Here is an 11,275-nt window from a genome sequence, read left to right on the forward strand (position 1 = left end):
TGAGGGCGAAGAGACCACAGACATAAAAGTCACACACGTGTGAAGCTAAACTTGAGGCCTAATCTTGTTGGGGCTGGAGTAAAAACAGGATTTCCCCTTAAAAAAAGCTTTCAGAATGTTTAATAGCCTAATTTTACATTATTTCGCTAGCTTTTTTATTTGTAAAAAAAAAAAATGTAAATAGAAAAAAAAAGCTTAAAATCTTTTTTTTTTAACAGCTCCACTTCAAGGGCTCAAAACGGTTTAAACACTCTCGTCAGTAAAAAGTAATAATTCATCAGACAGTCTCGACAGGTTTATTTAATTCATGGTTTAACTTTAACCGAATATACAAATTATGTTATATTCTTCAAAGGAAAGGTCATTATTAAAAATTGCACACGATCGACAGTGCACAAGGTGCACGACTCTGGTGCTCCTGTTCTGAACTTAATGAAACATAACTACACGGTGATTTTATTCGTGTATTGCAATTATATTTGAAAATAAACATACAGAAACACATCTTAAATTATTATTATTATTGGTCTGTTTGATAAAACATGAATATTCTGGTGAATATCAGAAAATCGAAACGTTCCATTGAAAAAGTCTTCCTCGTCCGCTGCGTTTTACTTTTTCAACATCAGTCACTATCAAAGCTAAGTTTTATAACTTTAAGCAACATTATTTACTTATTAAAATAAGAAAATAACGCGAGAAAGGCGCTGCACGTGTCTTAAGAAGAAGTAAGCTGTAAGTGGGAATATGTAAAACATCCATGGCCTTCTAAACTGCTTAATGGGCCTACATTTATTTTCTTTACAAAGGCCTCATCGAATTTACCTCTTATCTTCAAACACAACATTTATGTTCATCTGTATTCAGAATAGTTAGTTCGGTTTGAAATGCTACTTAGTTCCAACAGGAACCTGCTGTTACAGTTACAGTAGCAGTTAACATGAATGTGGGAAGCATCGGATGAAAGACGACTAAAGTTATTTTCTGTGGCACTTACTGCTTATGGCGTGTCGGTACCTCGGTTGGCCGTTGAGAGGGCTCTGTCCATTGATTAAAAGTATTGAATCCAGGGCTGGGCTTCTCGCTGCCTCGCGGAGGACTGAATACTGTCGATGGGTTCGGTGTTGGACACTTGGGCTCCGTGCACTGTGCGCTGTGACTGAGCCACTGGAACTGAGAGACTCCGAGCTGAGGGGTACAGGTAGCAGGAGATAGACAGCATGAAGAGAGAGAGAGCGCGAGAGAGAAAGAAAGAGAGAGAGAGAGAGGACAGTGCACGGGATTGAACACAGCAGAGAAATCCGAGAAGTTCCGAGAAGCGACCGACGACAATCTCTCCGGCAGTACAGAATCTTGCTCACCGTTTACCGCGAGTTTGAGTCACGAGTGTCCGTGGCAGAACTGAAAACCTCAGCAGCGGGCGCAAAGAGAGCATCAAAACCTAGAAACGTCCATATACGTTGCTGCATGCACACAAAGAGAAACCGAGCTAAAACAGACGTCAAGTATCTGCTTTGTGCGATGCGGACATTACCTATTACAGCGGCATAAAATCTCAAGAGCAACAATGTGAGTGTGTCACTTTCAATCTCTCCCTTGCGCGGCGCGCGGACTGACGGAGAGCCTAGAGAGGAGTGGGGAGTGGGAGGGGAGGAGGACTGGAGAGCAAACGTGGAAGTGTGACAGGCAGGCAGGGAGGGAGGGAGGGACGGGGCTGTCCAAGGTAAGTAATTAATGCATTCCATGTATAAGTTATCAATACAGCGACTTAGATGAACTTCTGTTTAGCTTCTTAGTTTGACTTCTGTTTTTAACAATTATTTTGTCAAATATATACGCCTATATATATTGTGGTGCGGTCTTTGTTGACATCCATTTCAGCTATAATTTTACTTCAGTCATTAGCTTGCATTTCTATTGAAAAGCTTTTTCAGATCACTTGCACGCCGGCATCTCTTTTCATTGCATTTTACGCGATCTGAATGCATCGTTGTCTTGTGAATGTTCACTTGTTAACCCAATGAAGCGACACAGACATGATGACTGATCTGCACTACAGACGTTAAAGATAAGAACATACAGTATGCAGCGTGCAATCTTGTGGAAGGGAAAAGCTACACGGGTGGATGTGTGGGTTAATGTTAAAACGAATAATGAAAATATCTATATATTGTTTGGAAATGATGGATGAGGCACTTTCACGTGAACACCGACTACTTCAAATGCAGCTAATTTAGTTTCATTTAGTTTGTGTCGATAGCGGAGTTGTCATTGTTTTAACGGAATCACCTTCTAATGGTTTATTTCTCTATCATAGCACATTGGAAGTGACAGACTCATCTTTGGTGGTCTTAAGTTAAGATGACAACTCACAATAGCACAAATGACACAATCTCAACAAGTCGTAAGCTATAAAGACTGAAAAACTTCTAGACTGAAACGGTTTGTAATGTGCACTGGAAGCGGTGCTATCCAAAAGAAACGAGCAATACTGGAACACGGACAGGGAAAAAAAGAGCATGGTGCATGTCGAAGCCCAGTTTTTAGGGTCTCTCTGTTTTCATATGCTTTCACCACATACAAATCACCATACAAGCTGTCGAAGTTGAACGTGAACACTCGTTCTCGACAATACAGTAGTACCTAAACAGATCGTTCACAACCGTTTGTTCATTTCTACAACTATGGCCTTAGTTTGGCAGTCTTTATAGCCACAAATAAGCTGCATTACATGAAGATTAAAATTCATGCAGACATTCAGATTTACAAGCATTATTCATATGTTTGTACCAAAAAAAACAAAACAAACAAAAAAAAAAACTTACCTTTGTGATGGTTTAATGAGAACTCATTAACTGCACAATGGTGTGTGCTGTTGGCTGCTCTGCTGCTTTGAGACACTGTGGGGTGTGTGAGCGAACGCTGGCTGATTCTCCAACCTCATTCGTCACTATAATAATACAAGATAATGACCACGATGATGATGGTGTTGCAGCGTTGCGTGACAGGTAAAACGCTAAACGGAATAGCGTTGTTAATACCGACTAAATAATGCAGTCGACCTATATATAGATGTGGAACTTGAAATTCTGGTGTCCGCTGGTCTGAATGAAGCCACACAAAACACAGTCAGTTATTAGTTGCATGTCACTTCTTAACTGTGCTTCTCGTCGAATTTGACAAAAAGCAGTTCTAAATAAAATATGAAGTACAGCCTGTTAATTTCGTGTAAACATAGGTGAATTCCTATTTTGATAGTGGCATACAAGTTGGTGGTCACTGAGAGAATGAAAACATCTACAAGATTGTTCCCATTAGCTAAAATTTTGTTTTTTTCAATAACATGCTCTTTTACTTTCACAACTAATCAAATGTAACATTATGGTTAAAATATGAATAATTCGTTTGATAAGGTCTTTATATTACATAGAAAAACAGAAAACAAACGTAAAACATCAATAATAATAATAATAATAATAATAATAATAATAATAATAATAATAATTGTGATTATCATTGTCTCGTTCGCTTTTGAAAAACCGCACATTTTAAGCCTTTGGTATTTTCAAAGAGACAAACAATGATCCAATCATAATTATTAACAAAATTATAATCTAAATATTTAGGTAAGTATTTTAATCAAAAATTATTAGATCGTTGTTAGTTATATCTTACATGATCAATAAAAAACAAAAAAATCTCAAAGCCTACCAAATCAAAGAGCGCGCACTTTCTCTTGCTTTCTCTGTAGGTGAATATAGTTTCTGTTGGTATTTGAATGCAAAAGGAAACTGCTGTGTTCCGTAAATATGACTTCCGTGAGAAATTTAATATTTTATCACATGGGCCATTATATCTGCAGATTTACAGATGATTAAATGAACTAGAGCATGAACTGAATGAATAGATAGATAGATAGATAGATAGATAGATAGATAGATAGATAGATAGATAGATAGATAGATAGATAGATAGATAGATAGATAGCCTATACAAAACTGTCACTATGCTAGAAAATATAATTACCTATTATCTGACCCATATATAAACTTACAGTTTCAGTGTTTCTGTATTAAATTGTATATTACATTATATTTTTTAAAATATCTAAATAATTTAACAAGCTCAATTATGCTCTGTAAATATTCATTTTAATTTTATTTTGTATAAATATTAGAAAAACAATAATAAATTGCTATGACATTGACATACTCTTTCACCAACTGTGAATGAACATTACTGTGGTATATTTGTCGTGGAAAATGTTTCTCTAATTAATGTGAATTTCTTGCACGCAAAATTTTGGTGTCTTGAGCACAACTAAATTATTGAGCTCTGGTTTTGGAACCCTTTTTGAGCATGTTTCTTACGGTCCCCATGCTCTCTCTTTTCCATTTCTTGGGTAACTTGGGATCTAAAATTAGCTGACTACTTCGAGTCAAAACAACATTCAAGCAGAAAGAGTCAAACCGTGAAACAATTAAATATATATATGCTCGAGACTTCAGAAACAAGAAAACAATTCAGTTTGAGAAAGTAAATAATTGAAAAGATGCCTTTTCCCCGACGAATCTGTAAAAAAGACCATAATTACGCGGCGGTTTGCAACGCGCTGGGCTACTGTCTCAAAGTAAATTACTGAAATGTATTGAATGCATGTTCGATCAGATATTTAACAATTTATTTTTAAAAATACGGGGTCATTAATGAGAATTATCTGCCATTTCGTCCTAATAACGTCTCAGCAATATAATATAATATAATATAATATAATATAATATAATATAATATAATATAATATAATTAAAACGACTGGGGAAGCCGTAAAAAAAACAAAGGTTTATGGCTAGTTAATGCAGATCGACAGTGAAAGTCACATTTAAAATCAATGAAGATTTTTTTTTATTAAAATAATAATAATAAAGTAGCCTATCAGTTTTCGCAAATCACCATAGAAAATGTGAACGTATCTAAAGGATTTACACAAACTTCACCTGACAAAAGCTAATATCAGCATGATCTCGAATCACAAATGTTAGTCGTTTTGTATGAGTTATGTCTGTGTTGAAAAGGGGATCGTGCCTCCAGGTCATTGCTGATTACACTGACTGATCTATAAGTAGTAAATGTGGAAATAGCATCGTCTAGTGGCCAGAATCAAAACTACGCCTCCAATTACCTTGATTCCAGTGTACTCTAGTTGTAGCCTATTGAATCATATTGTACTGAGTGAGATCTTTTATGCTTATACACAGGGGTGAGGTGAAGAGGAGGTGGTAGGAGATTCAAATAATAAATGAATGCTGAATTTATACTGCTAGTAAATATATGCACAAACGGATAATCCACCTGCATAGATGGAAACTCAGGTGAACTACAATCCTCAAAGATGACGATGATCAAACCATAAGAAAGAAGAAGAAAGAACACAAGTTTTAACATAACGTTCAAACAAATTTTGTAAAATTAATGTAGTAAACGAATTTTTATGAAGAGCATTTGTTTTACCCATATACAGATCCTGATCAATTGTTTTCAGACAATAGGCTACTAGTAAAATAAGAAGTCAACATAGAGACAATCAGCAAAATAATTATGCTCATTCTATTCGTTTCACTACACAGTTTCTTTAATAAATATAAATTCTGTAGCCTATGTAAATCAATGCTTATTGTGTTCAACCAACTGTAGGCTACTGTTTGCATTAAACATTACACTACATAAAAGCATATTTTATCCGTTAAAATTCCACATTTATTCCTCCTCAATACTACTACTATTACTGCTACTACTAGCCTACTAATAGCCTAAATCAAGAATGCATAGTCTCAGAACATTTAAAACTTAATAATGTTGCTTTCAGCGTACAAGACTACAATTGATGTAAGATTAAAAATCTGATGCATGTTGATTATTGCAAAGAAAATGTGCACTATTTTCGAGAACCGTTACATCGCCTTTACAATGATATTCTGCAGCCTGCAGCCACGTGACAGGCCTGAATTTATGGAGAACTTTGTATATTTCATTGCATCTTGCTTCACTACAGTGTTATTATACAGCCCTTTCATTAGTTGAGCACTAAGATTTATAAAAATCTGTATGTCTTACCAAACAATCATTTCATATTCAATAACAGCCTATTTCATAGTCTACATTTCTGAAATAACCATATTTGGCCTTATTAGAACTCTAAATCTCTCGTCTAACGTGCAATATATTAGTTTAGGAAATAGGCGTTACTTCAATCGTTAAACGTCCGACAAAAGTTAAGATGATTTTAAAAGTGTGTTTTCCAACATTACGCAGCAGACGAAAACGCAATAAAATATAAAGGAAGCCATCACTAAAGAAATAAAAGACATTTCCCTAATATCCTCATTCCAAATCTTTAGGCTAATTGGGTTCTTTTCGTTAGGAGCTATTTCTGAACGAAAATAAAAGTAACGATATCATGTTGTTTTATAAATAGCCTATTGCTATTATAGGCAATGCTACGTATTAGCTTTCCAACCCGAATTTGGTAGAAAACAAAACAACACCTCGAATAAATGTTAATCCCATTTGTTTTGTAAGCGAAATTCTAATAGGAAGGGCACTAATTAGGTTCCACTCAGAGGTCACGATGCCCCCCTATTTCCCCTTCTAATGGTTCCACCATTATGTCTGCATCCTTCACAAGATTTTAGGAGATCAAAATTAATAGGTTATTGCTATTATTATTATTATTATTATTATTATTATTATTATTATTATTATTATTATTATTATTAGTATAGTCTAAATCAACTGCAAGAATTAATTAATTAATTTTTATATTATAAAAACAGCCGATCATGTTCCGAAAAAAATGTCATGTTTTAAAGGACGTGGACCTCTAATATTTAGAAGATATATAAAAAACAATATTCTGCTTGTCAAATTCATAATCTTTTATATCAACGTTTCGCAAGAACACCTCAACACAAACACGAAAGCATTTGAAATGACTGGGATCTAGGATGAAGTTCTTAAAAAAAAAAAAAAAACAGAACAACATCAACAACTGCAATCTTCTTAGTCGAAAACACCCGTAAAACACCCTCATAAATTAAAAGCTACGAATTCTGCAGGTCCTCGCATTAGTATTTACCTGTAATGAAATCCGCCTGACCTGAGACGTTCATGGAGGGGTTTGGAAAGCAAACGCGAGTTGTTAAGCGTGTGCACTCTGCACTATGTCATTGGGCAAAAGTATTTGACAGTTGGAATGATCTGTAAATACTTCATTAGACTGTGTATGAGTTCCCCCTTGTGCCTCATGGTCCAGTTCTGGTAAGATTTACAAATGATAACATAAACAGAGTAAAAAGAAATTGATCCTGCGTTTGAAAGCGGAGGAGGGGCCCTTTAGAATCTGCCCACTTAACATGAAAAGCAGGACGTCTTTTGGGCAAGATGAGTTTTTGACCCACCGCATAACTCGCGCAGTGCTGTTCCTAATGAATTCAGCTGATAAGGAACCTCGTCAAGGGACATCGCAGGTCTGTGCTGAAGGTAAGAATCACAGCACAGTTACTGGACAAGGGGAACATAAAGTCAAGGGCTGTGGGTGTGCAGTGTGGATTTTTTTTTTTTTTTTTTTTTTTTTTTTTTGTCGATCTAATAACCCTTGCTCAAGAAGGAAGCTAAAAAATGTTTTATGAAGTAGATCTTAAATACAATTGCTTTTTGAGTATACCACGTGCGTATTTGTATTTAAATGATACATGTTTTGTATATGATTAATAAGTAGTCTATTGAAAAGTCAGTATATTTAATTCTTCCTACTTTTATAGATTTCTATCATTTGCTAATGCCATTTGTGTTGCTAACTTAGGGACTGCAAATGAAAATTAGCCTGTATGGCTAAATCTGGCACATTTACATGATGTACACGTGCTTATTTCAATAAATGTGCAATGTCCCTTTAAAAATAAAATAAAAATAATAATAATTTATTTGTAAATAATTGTAAATAATAAATAAGTGGCAAAAGCCCCTTGAGCAATATATTTTATATATTAACATTCCACTTGTATACAATATAATCAAAATTATAAGCAATATTACAATGAAATATAACTTTAAATTTTACTTAGAAAATCCATTTATTTATTTGATTTTCAGTGTATGTTGCAAAGGCTTAATCAATTCAACAATATTTTTTATTATTTACTTTGCTAATAGGGATATATTTATTTATGTATTTGTATGTGTGTGTATGTGTGTGTGTGTGTGTCTGTGTGTGTGTGTGTGAGTGAATGAATAAATAAATTTGAACAGCACATTTAGCCTACGAAAAAAAAAAAACCTGTGATTAACATTTGAAGAAGCTTAAAACTGATCCCACCAAATTCTACAAGATTTAGCAATGATTTAATTTCAACGGCCCATCCATCCTTTTCGCCTCCCTGACAGTATCCTTTACACCCCAACAATTCAACTTGACAAGTGGATCATTTCTCTGCATCTCTAGGAAAATCACACAGAGCACGAGAACAGGCAAGCCAGTAGATGTCTAGACAAAGAATCAACATTTACACAGACACATTCACTACACTCAAGGAGAATGGGCTCTTATCAAAGGTTCGTCTCAGGGACTTAGGTGATGAAAAGGATGAATGGGAGTAGTCTACAGCTACTGATGCTGATGCCATTTGTGTCGTCACTAACTTAATAGGGACCAAAGTCCACTTTCTTATAGTGACCAGGACAATAAACAAACTCCTAAGGAATGAGGCCCACAAACACAATCAGTCACACATCTCAAACACACCCTTGAGTTCACAACAATACACTGCTGCAGCGATCAGCAAATCCCACTTGTTAATTTGGGCTTTACAATTAATGCAACAGTGAATGTTTCCATAACATTTAACCAGATATCCTCAGGCAAACATGCAAACTAAAAGATATCGAATAAAATGGTCTTACCCTTTTTACTCACCACTTGTTAAACCAGAACGTAAAGGCAGATGACTCTGGACACTCTTCATCAGGCCATATGGCTTTTCTGACTCTCACAGCCTTCGCTGACAGCAGTTTGGCAGAAGAGCGGCCTAGTCAATCAATGAAAGCAAGCGGCCTGCACAAGTTTGGTTTCATGACTGGGCGGAACTATGACACTTAGTGTGAATCATTTACTGCCGCTCACCAATGAAGAACCGAGCCATTGCCAGCTCATTTCTTTGATTGGCTTGTCGCCTGTCAAAAGAGTCTGATTTACAGTTTGCTTTCGGTAGTGAACTGATGGTTTATTCTGGACAAACTTCAATAAAATGAAGCGTTAAGCCAAAGGAGGTCAGACAAACTGAGTATTTTGTCGAATGCAACCGCATGTGTTTGTTAAAGTAGGGAGGGTTATAGCAGTGAGCGCTATTACACATCACTGATCCACCTTCTCAGTTCTAAATCGTCACTGGCTCTCTGGAGTTTCCCAAAGCTGGAATAGATTTGTGTGTTTCTGATGCACTCAAACACTGAGTGAAAGGACAGAGAAAATACAAAGAGAAAGAGAGAGAGAGAAACAGGGACTGGAGCCAGGTCATATTACTCTTACTTATTAAAACCTCAATCAGGTCTGAGAGCTCTGGACTAGAGCAGTCTGTCAGACTCGGCTCAGAGCAGTACCACAGAATCTGATCCTCCTCTTTCTCTGTGACATGTTTGTAGTCTACATTTCAGTTCATTTAAAATTATGACTCAGTGGCATGCACAAGAGACATGTTTTAATGCAAAGTATCACAGATTTGAAGAAAACAGCTACAGTTTTTGGCTGCAAACCACACAGTATCCTTCATTTTGCATTATTTTGAAAGTCAAAATGGATATGTAGCATTAGTCAATGTTTAGCGTTACTAAAGAGACCTTTTCCACCACTGTCCTAAAACAGAAATTTAAGATTAAAAGTTGAAAACAATGGCTATGTTTGCATGAAATCAACAAATGTTTTAAGCAAATGATGATTCATAAAAAAATATTCATTATATGCATATTGTGACGAAAATAATACAATGTATAAAAATACTTCCTAGTGTGACTATTTCCTCCTGTCTTGTTTGGGTCTTTGAAGCCATTCCTGTTGATAATAATCTATGTGGTGTTGGGAAAGGCTTGTGAGGTCAGGGGTCGCACTGGTTCTGTGATCCTGTGTTTGTTATTGCTATGCTGCCCTTGGCCAAGTTAACACAGCGCCTTCATCTCAGACGTCTCACTGTGTGCCGCAGAGGGGGAAGGTGGAGGTCACCCTCTTAAATGTGTTGATGGGACCTGGGGTGGCTAATCTAAAGTGGTGAAATGTTATCCCACTAAAGAGGGGGAAATGAAATTTCAAAGCACACTTACCACCATTGCGCCTGCTTCCCTTGTCAGAAAGACTGCTTGCCAAGTCGTTGCACTGCTGAACTGGATAAGTGACAGCTGAAGGGAGCTCTCACACCTCAGTGGCCAATGTACAGTAGTATTCAAAGTCTGCTGTAAAATTGTGAGGAAAACTAAGCTGAAATAACAAAAGTAATATATATAGACCATCTTAAAATTTTATGTATCAAGTTTGTGACCCTTAATATTTCAACACTTAATTATGCATTACTTTAAAGAAAACATGTAAGGAGCTCATTTTCCACTTTATATTTTAATAATAATAATAATAATAATAATTATTATTATTATAATTATTATGCATGGTAGAAAGTAGACTACATAAATACTAATTTGAAGTGTTTATACAATACACAAAAAGTCTTTGATATTCAAATTAATGTAATACTGATAGACAATTATGTAATAATGTTATGACATAAAACTAATAATTAATTAAATTCCATACAATTCCATCTAAATCAATTACAAATAAATCACTATATATTTTTAATGCTTCAAGAGAATTTAGTCATCCCCACATTTTAATGTACAGTTAGAAAAAAATGGATATTTATTTTGAGAGTTGCTAAGATTATGTTTAACAATGTTTGTTAAATTACAGTATTTTTAAAGGTTAACATTAAGTAAAAAAATTAATTGACAAATAAAATGTCAGCTGGGTTGTTGATACAGAGTGCAAAAAGTGACTGACACAAACAGAGCAGTTAGAGCGAATGTACATGTATTTGCATCTAAAAATATCAGACTTCTGTAATTAATGAGTTTACTTAGCATGACATATTTATGACTGTTTATGACATAAGTATATCTCTGCCATGTTTCCTTTGAATCAAGGCACAGTTTAGGTCTGCTCAAATGATTATTAAAAGAT

At 35.4% G+C, this 11,275-nt stretch overlaps 1 protein-coding gene across 6 annotated transcripts in view; it reads right to left on the minus strand.

The window, feature by feature from the left end:
- Positions 1-9,085, minus strand: part of LOC109055035 (DNA-binding protein SATB2-like) — a 48,345-nt gene extending 39,260 nt beyond the window's left edge. The window contains exons 1-3 of one of the 6 annotated variants that reach the window (XM_042731465.1): positions 8,969-9,079; positions 2,826-2,950; positions 998-1,188 (exon numbers count right to left, since the gene is read on the minus strand). Coding sequence is in view for 3 of the 6 variants with exons in the window: in XM_042731462.1 (XP_042587396.1) it covers positions 998-1,188; positions 1,362-1,435 (265 nt within the window). In the remaining 3 variants the exon portion in view is untranslated. Of the gene's footprint in view, positions 1-997; positions 1,655-2,825; positions 2,951-8,968 lie in introns of those variants that run through there. The other 5 variants (XM_042731466.1, XM_042731462.1, XM_042731461.1 and 2 more) reach the window with 5 other exon arrangements.
- Between the last annotated feature and the right edge of the window lie 2,190 nt (positions 9,086-11,275).

The sequence above is a fragment of the Cyprinus carpio genome, chromosome B9, assembly GCF_018340385.1.
Source record: "Cyprinus carpio isolate SPL01 chromosome B9, ASM1834038v1, whole genome shotgun sequence".
In the NCBI taxonomy this organism is placed as follows: Eukaryota; Metazoa; Chordata; class Actinopteri; order Cypriniformes; family Cyprinidae; genus Cyprinus; species Cyprinus carpio.